General features: G+C 35.2%; 1 protein-coding gene across 3 annotated transcripts in view; it reads right to left on the bottom strand.

Moving 5' to 3' along the window:
* Positions 1-11,162: 11,162 nt before the first annotated feature.
* LOC129949693 (CUGBP Elav-like family member 2) overlaps positions 11,163-18,468 on the bottom strand; it is a 374,661-nt gene continuing 367,355 nt past the window's right edge. For 2 of the 3 annotated variants that reach the window (XM_056061290.1, XM_056061292.1), the window contains 2 exons: positions 13,145-13,288; positions 11,163-12,963 (listed from right to left, as the gene is read on the bottom strand). In XM_056061290.1, coding sequence (XP_055917265.1) covers positions 12,692-12,963; positions 13,145-13,288 — 416 coding nt within the window. In that variant the 3' untranslated portion in view covers positions 11,163-12,691. The remainder of the gene's footprint in view (positions 12,964-13,144; positions 13,289-18,468) is intronic. The other variant, XM_056061291.1, reaches the window with a different exon arrangement.

Raw genomic sequence — 18,468 nt, 5'->3', positions numbered from 1 at the left:
TTGTGGTAGAAGTTAAATTGCCACTTTTGACAACAAACTTTCTACCGTTAAGCATATCATAAAGTATATACAACAATGCTCAGTTTTAGGTAAAGACCTTTTAACCATACGGTGTCAAAGGCCTTGCTGATGCTCTGAAGAAGACTTACCGACCGAAGATTTGACGGGTTGGAGTTGTCCTTTCCCTTTTTCGGGAGAGGACGAACCACAGCTTGCCAGACGCATTTTAGACCTTAGATATTTTAGTAAAAAAATGTTCGTACTCTTAGTTGAAAAATGCATTTGAAAAAGCTTAATATGCGTCTGGCAAGCAAAAGCCTGAAAGCGAAACATCTTGAACACACTTTCTTTTTTGTAACAGGGAATTTGTTGATGCATCACTTATATTGATATCATTCGACATCTAAATCGGAAAAATACCCATTTTCGAACGCTTTCCCCCATCCACAGCTGATGTCTAGGTTATGTTCTAAGCTTTTGTACACGACTCCAGACTCACTACGTACCGCCATCTTTTGAATATGTTCAATAAATGTTTCCTTGATATCTCCCAGTTACACTTCAAAGATTCTACTCACATTCATGAGTCCTTTCTGCACCAGCCCTGGCTTTTCGAAATAAAAAACTTTGATTTTTGGGTTAGCAGGTTCCTTGCAAATGTGTTTAGAAGTCGATGGTTTGATCCAGCATTTATGAAGGTAGATTTTCTGGTAATCGGAATACTTTTTTAAGAAAGTGCCTCAAACAATTTTTTGCCTTATCAATTTTTGGAAAGTCTAATTCTTACCAGCATTGCAAACTGTTTTCTTAACCGCTTTAAAAAAAAATCGTATTAAGAGCCGATGTCATTGATTTCCTTTTTTAAAATGTAAGTTTAAGGACATTTAAAAAAAAAAAAATGTTGACATTGTCACAAAAATTGTCATTACATTATTGTCGTATCTTTTGCTACCGGTACATTTTGTACTGACATTCCGAGGCAGCTTACCTTATAAAATAAGCCATCCCTTTCGACTGCGTTGAATGCTGCTTTTAATCAACGAAAAAAAAATTATCATTTTTCTCCTGTCAAGGTAAGGCCTAGCAATACTAATGAGTTCAAAAACATTATCAAGAGTGGAACACAAATTTTCTGAAAATAATCTATACCCTACGTCCTCGGAATTGAGCGTAAGAGTAAAATGATTGGCATTCCTGATAATTACATACATTTTGTATAAAACAATCAAAGACTTAAAACCTTGTGGCGATGTTTAAGACATACAAAAGAATCAACGTCAGTTCTATTGACGTTAATTGTTCAAGCTCTTTCTTGTATTGTTATCATATGTCTTCAGCTTGTTTAAGAAGCACCTACTCATATAATATGTGCCCATTATAATCATGTCTTGGAAGGATTTCTTAAAACCTGAACACTTATCATTTTTGGTAACTCCGAATTAGGTGAACGTTCAAAAACTTAAATTTTGAAGATACATTGCTTAGGTAAAAAGAAACGTTGCTAATTACTGGTTGGGTTTTTGAAATGCAACAAAATAATTTGGGTTTTTAACGAAATATGATCTTCACTTAAAAGACATATTTTCACCTTGAAGAATATAGAATTGTCGCATTTTGGCCTCGGGAAATACAAGACTATTTGTTCAAAAGTCAATCATCAACGTGTCACTATTTTGGTTCGTTTTTTGGGCTATTAGTGTTAATAACTTTAATTATTCGAAAATGTAGCTTCTGCAACAGTTTTTCTACCGAACTATGATAAATATTTAAAATTAAAAAACTTCGTCACCTCGAAAATTTTATGAATAAAAATGATTTCATCTCCAAAAAAACAAAAATTTTTTAACATCTGGTAAAATTTTGAGAAAAAGCAAATCGAAAGTTTTTTTTATAAAAAATAAAAACTTAAGAAAAACATTACTCAAAGTTGGATAAATTTAAATTTCGATTCAAATATCTTTTCAAATACTTGAAATATTGGCTTTAAACTACTTTCGTCTTTTAAAAATATTTTTGTTAACATTCAGTTAAATTTTGAGGCAAATCTAATTTACAGTTTTTTTTTAAAGAAAATAAAAACCTATAAAAAAGAATACTTTTTCTTTTCTAAAACTTAAAATATTGTCTTCAACTTTTTTTATTTGACAGAAAATATTTTTGTCCGTTTTTTTCATAAAAAAATAAAATCTAAATAGATGTTCGGTTCTTGATATCTCTCAAATCAATTTTATTTATCCAATTTATAAAAATTTAAGAAATGCTACTAAAATTGGTAAACATTTGTTTTCGACTAAAAATCTATTTTACAAAACCAGGCTTTGAAAATAAACTATTTCAATATATGAAAAATATTGTTTGTAATTTAAAAATTTGTTTAAACCTAGACCCGAAGGCTTCAAAGACGAAAGTGGAAACATCAATGTGGAACCGCAGTCAATGCCTACGATACGGAAGGACCACTTCTGCAGCCTGTATAACTTTGACGACGAACTGAATTTCGCTGTTAGGCAGGATGATCCATTGAACATAGACGACGAAAGCCAACAATCCCGTCCTCCCGACTTAGACGAAGTAAAGATTGCCATTTCTAAGCTGAAGTCGCTGGAGCGGATGGCTTGAATGCCGAGCTCCTTAAAGCAGCTGGAGATAAGTTGGTTAGGAGCATGCACCAACTTATCTGTAAGATATGGTCGGAAGAAAACATGCCCGATGAATGGAACCTCAGTATTGTTTGCCCGATCCTGAAAAAAGGAGACCCTCTAAACTGCACCAACTATAGAGGAATCAGTCTACTTAACATCACCTATTTAACCTTCTCTGCCGTAATATGTGAACGTTTGAAGAACATCGTCAACAACATGATAGGTTCTTATCAGTGTGATTTTAGACCAGGAAAGTCCACAGTTTATCAAATATTCACATTACGGCAGATCCTGAAAAACCCCAACAACGCCAAATCGACACCCATCATCTTTTCATCGATTTCAAGGCCGCATATGACAGCATATACAGGGACGAGCTGTATAGAGCCATGTCTAGTTTTGGCATCCCTGCCAAACACGCTGGTTGGAAACAACTAAACAGAATCTTTCGATGTCAGAAAGGGGTTTAGACAAGGTGATGAAGATGCTATCATATGATTTTTTTAACATCTTGCTTGAAAGAATAGTGCGGAACTCACACGTCAACACTAGAGGCACTATCTTTCAAAAGTCTGTCCAATTACTAGCATATTATGCTGATGACATTGACATAATCGGAAGTACTTAGAGCGATGTCAAGGGGGCTTTTGTGAGTATTGAGGCAGAGGCGGCAAAAATGGGTTTAACGGTTAATGAGGGCAAAACAAAGTACATGCTGTCGTCTAGAAAGGACATACAACACCGACGTTTTGGTCAAAACGTCACAATCGACAGACGTAAATTTGAGGTAGTCAAGGACTTCGTCTACCTAGGCTCCGCTGTAAATGCAGAAAACAACACCAGCGCTGAGATCAAACGCAGAATAACTCTTGCTAGCCGCTGTTTCTTTGGACTAAGAAAGCAATTGAGTGGTAAAGTCCTCTCTCGAGGGACCAACGTGTTTTTATATAAGACCCTTATCATCCCGGTCCTGCTATACTTTGCAGAAGCATGGACTATTGCAAAAGCGGATGAAAGCACCTTGGGTCGGTTCGAGAGAAAAGTTCTTCGTGTGATCTACGGTCCCGTATGCATCGAAGGGGAGTGGAGGAGAAGATGGAACGACGAGCTGTACGGGCTGTACAGTGAAGTAGACTTAGCCAGAAGGGTAAAAGTCCAACGACTAAGATGGCTGGGTCACGTAGAGCGCATGGAAACCAATGCTCCGGCCCGGAAGGTCTTCGAATATACACCCACAGGACAGCGCAGTAGAGGAAGACCATAGATGGAAGTGGCAAGTGGAAAGTGACCTCACCCAACTTGGAGCGTGAAACTGGAGACATCTTGTTAGGGACCGAGCTAGATATAGAAGTTTGTTGGGTGAGGCCCTAGTTCACACAGGACTGTAGCGCCACCTTAAGTAAGTAAGTAAGTAAGTAAGTTTAACCATAGTTGACTGTTTTAAAAATAGTATTGAAACTTTCGATATGATTTACCATTAACACTTCTCCATGAAAGTAAGACTGATTAAGACTCAAATCGGTCTTAATTCAAACGTCAAAAATGTCCCATGTACATGATTTGGGCATGCCAAAGCTGACATTGTCTATTGAAAAAAAAAACAACATTTAATTAATTTGAATAGTAAAAAATGTAATGCTTCAATCTTCTAGCTGTTTACAAGTTATGTACCAAACACAAACTTTTATTCCATACACTCTTTTTCATTCCAACTCACAGCGATGAAGTACAATTCTTGTAGCCCCAGCTTAAAGTGCAGACACCATCCAACATAACTTTTAACCCTTCACTTACTCTCACACCATACATTTTGGGACACAAATTTATATCCAAATTGATAAATGTCCTGAAAATGTTCTGAAATATTTTTCCCTCATTTTTATTGTTATTCATTTTTATTTTTCTGATGTTTTTGTATTATTGAAAAAAATAAACTTTTTCGAATTGAATGTCGGGAACGACGACCAACAAAGGGGACGAGGATGTGGGCGGCAATGAACGCACTTTGTATGCAAACTGTTTGCCAATTCGAAATTTATTGAAAAATATTTCATTATTGTTTTTTATTTACTTTATTTTATTTAGCATTTCAAAAAAAAAAAAAACATTAAAAATGGTTTTATGCATGAGACCCCGAGGTGATTGTTAGCGCGTCAATTGCGCTTGGGTATATGCCGAGCCGAGCTTACCATGCCAGAAGGCCGATCGGGTTAAAAATAGGGACTACAAGCAAATGTGGGATAAAATACAGGAATGGGTATTGGGTATTGTGCGGGATAGACATAGCTCGCAGTGCATAATTGGGATTGCTTATATTTTGTGTTGTGCCCACCTGGCACAACTTGATGATATATAGCAAATGAAATAAAATTCATTTTTATTTTTTTACTCAATAATTTTGCATAAATAATGTTTTTATTTTTTGTTGTCAGTTATAACCATTTTTTTTGTCTGAAACCATAACTCATGTTAGGAAATCCGATTTGGTTTGTTAAAAGTTAAAGCCATTTCCGATGGCGAAAGTTATGGGTGATGTTTGTGTGTTTTTGGGATACAAAAAGGTTACTTCGATATAATAAATGTTGATAATTTATTTTAGAAATTGAAAATGGTTGGGGATTGATGATTATCAAAGTAGAGTTGCCAGATTTTTTTGTACAGAATTTACAAGGATAATTAAATTTTCATTAACGTGTAATTTTATTGGTTTTGAAAAATTATTGATGCTATCAATGTAAGTTGGTACTTTGAATAAACGTTAAAGGTGTACGATAGCAGCTCATAAGTAGGGGAGAGTTGTATACTAGTTGCAATTGATGGATCTCAATTCTCGAAACACTCTAGAACTCGGCACGTTTGAAAAAATCATTTTGGATAGAAATTACGAATACTGAACTATGATAGAACTGCATTATTCAAATCGACCTAAGTTATTACAAGGACTATTTTTTAATTGGCCTGGGTAGACTTTGGCTCCCCGTGGCGGCTATTATGTTTTGGTGACGTCGTTCAAATCTTTTGTTTATAATTCAGCTGCTTATTCCAAATCATAATTACAATACCCCCATTTTACGGTAGAGGTGGTGGCCGTTCACAGTCGATCGACTCTTCGCTGTTTGGCGGTCAAATTTGAGACGCCCGGTTGAGTTATCAATCAGCCAACACCCGTACGTTAAAAGAACTCAAGATCGGCCGAGAACATAGCTGAGGTCCGTGGTAGTTTACAGCAGAACCCGAGGCAGTCTATTCGTCGCCGTGTTCAAGAACTCTGCCTTTCGCAGATTTCAAATTTACAAATTTTGCATCAGCACTTGGGTCTTAACCCATACACTATCGAGTTGACCCGGGAGCTCAAAGTTCATGACCATACACAAGGCAGCGCCGTTTGTTCGCTGACTGGGCTTCGAATCGTTTGGAAAAGGACCCGAATTTTGGACAAAAAAAGTGACGAGGCGAATTTTTGGAATAATGGCTGTGTTAAGAACCAAAATTGCCGTATATGGGTCGATACCAACCCACAAGAGGTTCACCAGGTGGAAATGCATCCTTAAAAAGTTAAACTTTGGTGTGAATTTCGGGCCGGTGCAGTAATTGGTCCGTTATTTTTTGAAAACGAAGTTTATGACCCAAATTGAAATATATGGACCTAGACGACATGTGGTTATCACAATATGGCAGGTCGGAGGTCTATGAAAGAACCAAACATCAATTTTTATCAAACTTGCGTACTATTTTTTGTAGATTTTATTTTATTATGAAAAAATTAGACTGTTGGATTTTTATTAAAAAAAAAACACTGAATATCGTAAACAATATTTTCTTGAAATAACAAAATTTGAAGACAATATTTTTAACTTTTTTTTGAGTCGAAAGTATATTTTTACCAAGTTTTAGTATATTTTTTTAGATTTTTATATTTTTTGTAAAAACACTGTTTTCTCAAAATGTTGAAAACAGTATTTATTATAAGATAAAATTAGCTAGAAGCCATAATCTCAAAGTTTTGAAAAGCGTCTAAAATATTTTTTTACCAGTTTTGAGTAATTTTGTTTAGGTTTTTAGTTTTTTTTTTTTAAACTGTCAATTCGATTTTTCTCAAAATCTTACTTAATGTAAACAACAATATTTTTTTAAGATATAAAAGTAGTTTTAAGATAATATATAAAAGTTTTAAAAAGATATTTGAGTTTTAATTCAATTTTTACTAACTTTGAGTAATGTTTTTTTAGGTTTTTATTTTTGTATGAAAAAACATTTCTTAAAATTTTATCAGATGTTACAAGCGTTATTTTTCGTTGCACAAAGTTTTTTGGAGATGAAATCATTTTTATCTGTAAACTTTTCGAGGTGACACATTTTTTTTCAGTTTTTTTGATTTATAAAAATGGTATCAAGTTACAATATATAATATAAAATTTAATTCAAATCTCTAGCGCTATTGGTTCGTGAGATATTTAGTATTAATAAAAAATGTTAACCTTCTTTTAAAACTTTTTTTCTTGAAAGCCCTTTCTTCGTCTTTCTTGAATATTATCTGTATGCAAAATTTATTTGAATTCGATATCTCTACTGTCTATGGACAACGAAAAAAACTTCGCGAACGTACCGACACGTACTGACGTACGAAAGTACATACACTCGCACGCAAAAACATCTTTCTAAAAATCTTTTATTTCGACTCTAGGGACCTTGAAACGTCAAGAAATGTCAAAATTTTCAATTTGACAAATCGGACCTATTACATTATTTTGTTAATACGTCGCAAACCTTTGAATAGTGTATAGGTTTAACAAATCTTTTCATCTTTAAGCTGGATCTAATTGGTAATGTTTTTCCTCTGTCCGAGTTGTCAAAATATACTTTTTTAAGTTCCTGCTCGATGTCTGCATCAATTTCTGATGCTTATGTCTGTAGATGTGAATAAAATTTCCAAATGCACCAAACTTGTCCATTAATTTAAGGCTGATATTGAACATAAGCATCGACTCTCGTTTTAATCTGAGATTTTGATACAACGCATAGAAAATTCTATTGAATTTCAAAAAAACCGTTACGAGGAATTTCTTAACTATAAATTGTGGACAATTTGCCTTAAAAGAAATTTTTCGTACAAATTGATTGGAAAGACATGTTGTGGATTGACAGGAAAGATAAATGAACCCATTTAAATACGCAGCTTATTTGGTAAAAAGAAGTAGAGAACTTTCATCTCATAAAGACTGATTTTTCAAAACTTCGGATCTGTACGTGGAATTTTAGTCCCTTAATAGACTACGTAGTAGTACCCGCATGATGGTTTATGCGTTGGACTGTCATGCAAGGGCTCTTGGGTTCAATCCCTGCCTGTGCCACCTCAATTTTAAAAAAATTAATTTTCGTGGGTACTGCCTCTTGCTAGGAATTGACAATTCCTTCAAGAACAATTCTTGTCATGAAAAAGTGCTTTCTCAAATTAGCCGTTCGGATTCGGCCTAAAATTGTAGGTCCCTTCTATTCCTGACAACAGTACTCGCACACAGGAATGGTTGAGAGTTGTAAGTCACTAGGCCCTGGTTCACAACGGACTGTTGGGCCACCCAATTTTTTTTTTTTTAATGGACAACGTGCAACCGAACAATTAGCGGAAGCCCTAAACAGCTGCAAGGCAGATATTACCGCCATCCAAGAAGTGCGATGGGATGGACTGGGCAAACGCAAACTAAAATATTGCAATTTATACAACGGCGACTGCTACCGAGAACAAAGACAGCGTCTATTTGGGTGTGGATTTGTTGTTGGAACTAGGCTCAGGCAAAAAGTCTTGAGTTTCAACAGTGTGAGCGAGCGCATCAAAACCACCCGCATCAAGGCTTAATTCGCCAACATAAGCCTAATATGCGCGCATGCCCAACAGAGGAGAAAGATGAAAACACCAAAGACATATTCTTCGAGCTCTTGGACAAGACATATGAGCAGTGCCCTGGCTATGACAGTAAAATTGTCTTAGGAGATTTTAATGCCAAGCTAGAAAGAGAAGACATTTTTGGTGGGATAATCGGGAGATACAGCATGCACTACACCACCTCCAACAACGGATTCAGGCTAGTCGATTTCGCTGCGAGGTGAGACGTTCTGGTAGCCAGTACGCAGTTCACACATCTCAATGGCCACAAGGGGACATATAAATCTCCTGATCAATCAACCGTCAACCAGATTGACCACATTGCAATCGACGCACGACACTTCTCCAGTATCCAGGATATCCGAACATTCCGAGAGGCCAACATTGACTCGGACGTCTACGCATATCCCGATCCAAGCCAAAACAAGGAAGTACTGTGAAAAGATTCGACGTTAGACGGCTACGATCGCAAGAGACTGCCAAGTCCTTTTCCAATCGAGTCTCTAATAACCTCTTAAGGAGTCCTATGCTTCCTGCATCAAGCATTGGAAACCAGTGGTAACATTGCCTTGCAGCCATCAGAGATCCCGCCTCTGAAGTCCTAGGTTTCACACGGCCACCACAGCGAAACCCCTGGTTTGAAGACGAATGCCGGCAAGCGCACGCGAAAAAAGAGGCATACAAAACGGCGCTGCACAAAAGGACTAGAGCTGCTCGCGAGCTCTACGAGCAGAAGAGGGGAGCGGAACACCGGCTTCTTAGATGGAAAAAAGAGAGCATGAGAAGCGCGCGATCGAGGAGATAGAGGGATGTCACAACAGGAATGAGGTTCGTAAATTTTACAAAAAGGTAAAAAAAACCTACCAACGGTATCAGCCACGAACCGAAGCCTGTAAAGACGATCAGGGGAACATCGTAGTAGAACCGCAGTCGATGCTGAGAATATGGAAAGATCACTTCTCCAAATTATATAACGGCGATGACGAACCGAATTCCGCTGTAAGGGAGATACGAGTAGAACCACTCAACCTCGGCGACGCAGATCAACAATTCTGCCTACCCGACCTTGACGAAGTGAAGATAGCTATATCTAAACATAAGTCAAACAAAGCTGCTGGAGCTGACGGCATCGCTGCCAAACTATTACAAGCAGCAGGCGATGACTTGGTACGGAGCATGCACCAACTCATCTGTAGAATATGGTCCGAAGAAAGCATGCCCGATGAGTGGAATCTCAGCACAGTATGCCCGATATATAAAAAAAGGAGACCCTTTAAACTGCGCCAACTACAGAGACATCAGCCTCCTTAACATTGCGTATAAGATCCTCTCTGCCGTATTATGTGAACGTCTTAAGCCATTCGTCAACAACCTGATTGGTCCTTATCAGTGTGGTTTTAGACCAGGAAAGTCCACTATCGACCAAATATTTACACTACGGCAGACCCAGGAGCTTCAAATCGATAACCACCATCTCTTTATCGATTTTAAAGCCGCGTATGACAGCATCTATAGGGAAGAGCTCTAAAGAGCAATGTCTATCACTGTCAAACTTATCCGTTTGTGCAGAATGACGATGGAGAATGCACGCTGCTCTATCAAGGTCAGAAAAGATCTTCCGATGCATTTGATGTCAAAAAAGGTTTTAGAAAACGCAATGCACTGTCATGCGACTTCTTCAACATCTTTCTGGAAAGAATTGTGCAAAACTCAACCGTCAACACTAGAGGCACAATCTTCAAAAGATCCATCCAATTACTCGGATACGCAGATGATATTGACATAATTGGAAGATCAAAGCGTGATGTCAGTGGAGCGTTTTTGAGCATTGCGACGGAAGCGAAGAAGATGGGTTTAGTGGTCAATGAGGGCAAGACCAAGTATATGCTGTCATCAAAAAAGGACACTGAACAACGACGTCTTGGACAAAACGTCACCATGCACAGCTATAACTTTGAGGTAGTTAAGGACTTTGCCTATCTAGGCACCGCTATAAACACAGACAACGACACCAGTGCTGAAATTAAACGAAGAATAACTCTTGCAAATCCCTGCTTCTTTGGACTTAGAAGGCAATTGGGAAGTAAATTCTTCTCTCGAGCATGTAAAATCACCATCTTTAAGACACTCATCATCCCGGTTCTCATTTATGGTGCTGAGGCCTGGACCCTGTCAAAGAAAGATGAGAGCGTCTTAGGATGGTTCGAGAGAAAAATTCTTTGGGTGATATTTGGTCCCGCATTCATAGATGGAGAATGGAGGAGAAGGTATAACGACGAACTGTCCGGGCTGTACAGCCACACTGACCTATTTAGAAGAATTAAAGCCCAACGGCTTAGATGACTAGGTCATGTAGAGCGGATGGACTCAACGCTCCAGCCCAGAAGGTCTTCGAATCCAATCCCGAGGGATGGCGCAGTAGAGGAACACCGCGACTCAGGTGGCGCACCCAGGTGGGAGAGGACCTCAACCAACTTCGCGTACGAAATTGGAGACAGCTAGCTAGGAACCGAGCTGGTTGTCATGGATATTTGATAAACTAAATCCTTCCGCAAAACTAGTTTTGCCAAAAAGATAATAGCTAAAAAATAACCTTTTATAATTAAATTACTTCTTTTAAAAAATAAAAACAAATACCATCTTGGTTCCTATATAATAATTTTTATTATTTAGTGTATTTTTCATTTTTGTATAATTATTCTAATTCTTTTATAACTTTAAATAATAACAGCTAAAAAAAAGGTATTTTGCAACTACCTTAAGTACACTTGCGTCGAATAACAATTTTTTCTCTCTGTGTAAATAATTTTTTTCTTAAATTAATTTAACTATTTATAATTTTAAAATTATTATTTAAAAAAGAAAAAACATTTTACTCTTTGTAAATGTACAGTTCATAATATGAACAAATGTATGCATAATATATCCAACAGCTTTTAAAAATTTATTATACCTCAAATTATTATGATGCACATAATAATTTAATTTTTTAAATTTTCTTTTTGGTAAATAGTACATAATTTATTTTATGTTTGTTATGTAATAATTTTAGTCTGTAAATTAAAAATAATATTTAATTTTTGTGTTTGTAAAATTAAAATAAGTTAAAACAATTTATTATTTGGCTCTCTTAAGTGTTAGTAGCAGACTTTTCTATTAATTCAAATTTGCTTTTATTGTTTTGTTATAATAAAATAAAAATTATTTGAAAATTAAAAATGTAACATAAGAATATGAAATGAAATAAAGGTTTAGATATTTTCATTGTATTTAAAATCTATGTTTTACATATTTTTCGTTCAATTATTAATAATAATAATATTAGTTATAATAAAATGACTTTATAACTTTAACTGGCTTTAACTTTATCTTTGATTTAAAATTTGATTTTAAAAATAATTTTTTCATCAATTTATTGTTTTTTTTTTCAATTCTTTGGTCTGAAATTCATATTTCATTCAAGCACGTTGTATTTTTAAAATTTGTATTTAAAGTTTTATATCTAAATCTTTTATATCTAAACTTGGAACAAAACAAATTTTATTTTATTTAAAAAATTAAATATTTATTTTATTTTTTATTCTTAAATGCAATATTTTTATATTTTTGTTTTTTAATACGGACTAAATAACCATGCCTTTAAATATTCTTTTATTATTTACTAAAAATATATAAATGTTTAATGCTTTCTGTGTGTTTTATTTATTATTTCATTTTTATTTTCTTAAAAGTGTAAATAATTGCTACCATTTAACTTGAAACCCTTTTTGTATATTATTTGGTACCATTTTCTTTCTTTTTCACCAAGAACTAATTTTACTACATTTAATAAATTTAACCAAACATTAAGTTTGATTTATTTTGTTTAATTTAACTTTAAATTCTTATAACAAAAATATTTTTGTTATGCGGTTTTTCCCCATAAAAAGTTGACATAGCTGCACACACAATATTGATTCTATATGTACAAAATTAAATAAGATACAAGTTACTTATTTATAAATATTTCCATATTTATTTATTTTGTTTTCTTAAAATCTAGCCTAAGGCACAATGTACTTTGGAATTTTCTAAAATTTAAATTAAATTAAAAACAAAATTAGTGCGTTTTTCTCAGTTGCTTTGTTTAAATTAAATACTAATTCAAAAAAAACTAACAAGTTTGTGCTTAATATGGCTTTGCAGCATCTTTGGAACGTTTCAATTGAACCTTTAATCGTTTAGTTCCAATTTGAAAACCGTGCATAGCTTGAATAGCTGCATTTGCCGAATGTGGATTATCATATGAAACGAAACCGAAACATTTGGATAGATTGGTTTGCTTATCGATGAAAACTTTTGCTGAAAGCACATTGCCAAAGGGTAGAAATGTTGAAGCGAGATCGGTGTCATTGAATTCCTGAGGTAGGTGGTATATGAAAAGATTACTTCCTTCGGGTCCTGAAATTTGTAAAAAAGGAAATGTTAAGACTCACTTTAAAGAATAAATTAAGATTGTTGAATTTTAAACTTGAAAGTGAATTGAAATTGAATAGATATTTCTTATCGCACAAAGATTTATATATTTTGGAAAAAACAAATATCTTTTGGCAATAAGTAAAATTTCTATTTAACAACTAACCTTCAATTTGCTTACCAGCTACTCCTGCCGCTGCTGCTGAAAGTGCTGAGGCCGTTAATGGTGATGTTGCCGTTGCAAATGCACCATTGGTCAAATGCGTTAGAGATTGAGCATATGGACTTGTTAGAGCTTCAGTTCCAGTCCCTGTGTAAATAAAAATTAATTCGAGGGTTAAATCAATTACAAAGATTTTTATTAATTTTGAAAAATTGTTTGAATTTAAGAATAAAGCTCCAAAAATTGTAGTGTTTCTAGGAATAGAAACTTAGATTTTAAGTGACATTTTGTTTTACTATTAACCTACAGCTATTTGTATTGTTTATTTTGAAAATTCAGCAATCCATCGTTTTAATAGCAAAAAGAGTGAAAAATCTATTTTTTTTTGAGTATTTTTTGAAGGCTTCTTCATTTTTTATTAGCCTATTAAAATAAAGGATGATTTTTTTGAGGTTAGGATTTTCATGCATTAGTATTTGACAGATCACGCGGGATTTCAGACATGGTGTCAAAGAGAAAGATGCTCAGTATGCTTTGACATTTCATCATGAATAGACTTACTAACGAGCAACGCTTGCAAATCATTGAATTTTATTACCAAAATCAGTGTTCGGTTCGAAATGTGTTTCGCGCCTTACGTCCGATTTATGGTCTACATAATCGACCAAGTGAGCAAACAATTAATGCGATTGTGACCAAGTTTAGCACTCAGTTTACTTTATTGGACATTAAACCAACCACACGAATGCGTACAGTGCGTACAGAAGAGAATATTGCGTCTGTTTCTGAGAGTGTTGCTGAAGACCGTGAAATGTCGATTCGTCGCCGTTCGCAGCAATTGGGTTTGTGTTATTCGACCACATGGAAGATTTTACGCAAAGATCTTGGTGTAAAACCGTATAAAATACAGCTCGTGCAAGAACTGAAGCCGAACGATCTGCCACAACGTCGAATTTTCAGTGAATGGGCCCTAGAAAAGTTGGCAGAAAATCCGCTTTTTTATCGACAAATTTTGTTCAGCGATGAGGCTCATTTCTGGTTGAATGGCTACGTAAATAAGCAAAATTGCCGCATTTGGAGTGAAGAGCAACCAGAAGCCGTTCAAGAACTGCCCATGCATCCCGAAAAATGCACTGATTGGTGTGGTTTGTACGCTGGTGGAATCATTGGACCGTATTTTTTCAAAGAAGCTGTTGGACGCAACGTTACGGTGAATGGCGATCGCTATCGTTCAATGCTAACAAACTTTTTGTTGCCAAAAATGGAAGAACTGAACTTGGTTGACATGGTTGTTCAACAAGATGGCACTACATGCCACACAGCTCTCGATTCTATGGCCATTTTGAGGGAAAACTTCGGAGAACAATTCATCTCAAGGAATGGACCGGTAAGTTGGCCACCAAGATCATGCGATTTGACGCCTTTAGACTATTTTTTGTGGGGCTACGTCAAGTCTAAAGTCTACAAAAATAAGCCAGCAACTATTCCAGCTTTGGAAGACAACATTTCCGAAGAAATTCGGGCTATGCCGGCCGATATGCTCGAAAAAGTTACCCAAAATTGGACTTTCCGAATGGACCACCTAAGACGCAGCCGCGGTCAACATTTAAATGAAATTATCTTCAAAAAGTAAATGTCATGGACCAATCTAACGTTTCAAATAAAGAATCGATGAGATTTTGCAAATTGTATGCGTTTTTTTTAAAAAAAAAAGTTCTCAAGCTCTTAAAAAATCACCGTTTATTATAAATGTCAGTTTCAGCTTCTCTGGCTGGTGCATATCTGAAGTATTCAATTTTTCGTTACTCGGGTGTATAAATCCAAATCAATATTGACAGAATGCAGCTTGACAGTGCTGTGTTGGTTTTGGGCTTATTCGGAAAGACATGTGACTTTTTAAAATCCTGCGAATCGCACGATTTCGGTGGCATTCGTTTAGGGTTTTAAACTCGAGACTTTAATCGAACATGACATGACGAAGATTTCGGCAAGTCCATCCGTGTGGGTTGACTAAGTTCAAACGTAAAAATAATGGCTGAATCACAAACAGGCTTCAGCTTCGGCTTCACCTGACGTTTACGGGTTCAGCCATAGGAATTCAATGTATGCTTTCACAATGGAGCTTCGACCTCACGTTTCGTTTGACAATCGTAAGGAAAAGAACGTAATGTGACTCCAAACGGAAGCTCTAGTTCAATTATCTGAACAATTGCTTTGTCTGACAGCTAAACAGCTGTAAAAAATGTCAACAAACAAAATATTTGCTATTTGGAGGGATGAAGTAATAGAAATTTTATTCAAAGCAACCTCGAAGCAGGCCCACCGTAACGCAGACGAAGCCGAAGCTGAAGCGTGTTTGTGATTCAGCCATAATAGTTTTGAACAGATTCGCGGTACAATTTTTTTAAATGATTTTTAAGTACTAAAAAACGAGTTTTTTGGTCAAAAATTTGTTAAAAACTGACTTAGGGATTTTTATATAATACTCTCTTTAAGGTTTATATATTTTTTATTGCTCAAAAGGTGTACCCTTTATAGAACAGTTTTTTTTTTAATAATAAACCGAATAAAATAATTATTTTCTGAACATTTTTTTATTGTGTTTGATGTTCAAATTATTGCAAAATCGTCTTTCGTAAGAGGATATTTGTTTTCTTATTGTCCTTTAGATTTAGCTCCTAGGTCAATGAAATTTTGTTCAGATTAAAAACTCGTGGTACAACATTTGCTCAGTAAAAGAAACAGTCATTTTGAATGGTGACGTTAAATCGACTTCCTGGGACTCTAAAAGTATTGATTAAAATTTGTATGCAGATACTTATTATATCGTTGTTAACAAGTGACAAGAAGTCCACTTAATATCCCAAGAAAGCATAAGAAGTTTTTAAGGTGTTTTAATGAAAACTTAAGTTACAGTTGTGTTCATAAAAATAACAGTGCTGTTCACATTTTATTAGATTGTCAATTATTTTAAGAACGGAAATTCTTACAAAAAATGTACATGTTATTTGCATCTAACGGTCTTTCGTTATTATATTAGAGACTTTAAGCTTGAAGTTATACTCTACTTTTTCCGGTGAACACCCATTATTTCAAACTCTCTGGATATAGAGTGTTCATAAAAATAGCAGTGCTTTTGATTTTATAATTAACTGTCTGTTAGCGCTGTCACAATACGAAGACGTCTTTAATAAGCGAAGTTACGAGCCGGAATTCCACGCAAGGTACCATTCTTGACGAAAAGGCATGTGGCCAAGAGAATGGAGTTTGTTAAAGCACATAGAGAATGGGCAAAAGAGAAATAGAGCAATGTTCTGTGGAGCGATGAAAGCAAAATCGTCTTTTTTTGGGTTCAATGGTTGTCGAGAATATGTGAGAAGACCCTAAAATGCAGCATACTATCCACGGTACACTATAAAAACAGTGAAGCATGGTGGAGGAAAAATTATGATATGAGCTTGCTTTTCATATTACGGGGTCGGGCCTATTTATCTCCTGGGGGTATAAGGGATGCAATAGAGTATGTGAACATTTTTGAGGAGGTTTTGTTACCCTATGCTGAGGAGGAAATGCCGTTGGTTTGGGTAAACCAACAGGACTATGACCCAAAGCATACGTCAAAAAATGCAAAACCATGGTTATCCGTTATGGAGTGACCCGCTCAATCCCCCGACCATAAACCCCACCGCAAATTTGTGGGGGGATGTTAAGGGGGTATTCTGGTCTAGAGACATGAATTTTAGGTAATTTTTGAAGTGCTGAAGAAAAAAGCAAGCAACAATTTTCCATCAATTTTTGTATACATTATTTATTTACATTTAAGAAGAAGAAAAAAAAATAAAAAAGTAAAAAAAAAAATCAAAATTCCGTTAGTTATCAGCTGATTGAGTGGTGCGTCTCAAAAATTTGGGGCGTGACCATACCCACGATTTAAACTCTCCTAGAAATCTGAAATCAAAAACTAAAAAAGATTATTAATCTACAATAATGTCGCAACGTCTGGAACTACGGAAAAGTTACAAACATTTTTTTTTACAAAATGGCGACTGTCTAAAGAAAAATAAAAAAAAATTACAATTTTTTTGAACATTCTTCGATTTGTTAAAAATAGTAAAAATGAAAATTGGGGGATGGCCGTAGTTCCGGACGTAGACAAGTCCCTAAAGAAGACTCTCTTAAAATTTCAAGTAAATTGGTTCGGCAGAACCTGAGAAATCGTGGGTATCAGATTCAAAAAGACAGTTCTGAGAAAAACGCGTTTAAAGTACCCATTATGTCTTTTGTTCTATTAGTTGCAGCCCAACCGATTTGGATGGCTGCTCAGCAAAATACTTATTTCTCCGAAAATAATTTGAATTTGGGGAAATCCTCTCGTAGACATATTCTTAAATAGTTAAACTATGAAAATATGAAGAGAAAAAAAAATCGATTTTTTTAAATTTATAGACCAGAATACCCCCTTAAGAATGCAATTCATAAAGCAAAACCCTAAAATTCAAAATATTTGTGGGAAGCAGTGCGTGATTCGTGGAAAGCAATACCAGTCGAAAGGTGTTAGGTTTTAGAGGACTCGATGCCACGTAGATGCGAAGCATCATAAAAACAGTGGATATGCAATAAAGGACTTGTAAGCTATCATTATTTGTACACATTTTTATATAACTTATTACAATTGTTCCTACTTCTTACGTAATAGATTTAGTACTTTGTGATGCACTGCTATTTTTATGAACAGCCATATATTTTGAAAACTGTTTTTACTGTGACAAAGCTAACGGTAAGAAATTAATAGTACTTATTTTATCTTATTATGAATAAAATGTTTTAGTTTGTTATTAAAAGTTTAATGAAATATTTTATAAAGTTGATAATGAAGGCCTTTTTGTTTTATTTGTAGAGCACTGCTATTTTTATGAACACAACTGTATAAAATTTAAATTTTTTTTTTAAAACTACAAATGTCAAAAATATCGATTTTCGCATATTGTCCCTGAACGTCCTTTGCAGGCCGGGATTAATAGGAGCTAGAGGGGACTACAGGCCCGGGCCCCACGGAAACGAGAATTGAGAAATTTAAACCGTAAAACCGCGATATTTAAACGGTACAATCTAATAACTCCAAAACAAAAATCAAAATTAGTTGACCCCACTAAATCCAAACTCGAAAGCTATGTACCTTAAAAACGTTAAACCCATATAGCCCAACTAACAATCAATCTCATAAACTTTATCCTACATAAACGGTGATTTTTTAAGAGCTTGAGAACTTTTTTTTGTTAAAAAACGCATAAAATTTGCAAAATCTCATCGATTCTTTATTTGAAACG

Source organism: Eupeodes corollae, chromosome 3 (genome assembly GCF_945859685.1).
Source record: "Eupeodes corollae chromosome 3, idEupCoro1.1, whole genome shotgun sequence".
Taxonomy (NCBI): Eukaryota; Metazoa; Arthropoda; class Insecta; order Diptera; family Syrphidae; genus Eupeodes; species Eupeodes corollae.
The sequence above is the reverse complement of the archived record's forward strand: the minus strand, read 5'-3'. Positions and strand labels throughout refer to the sequence as shown.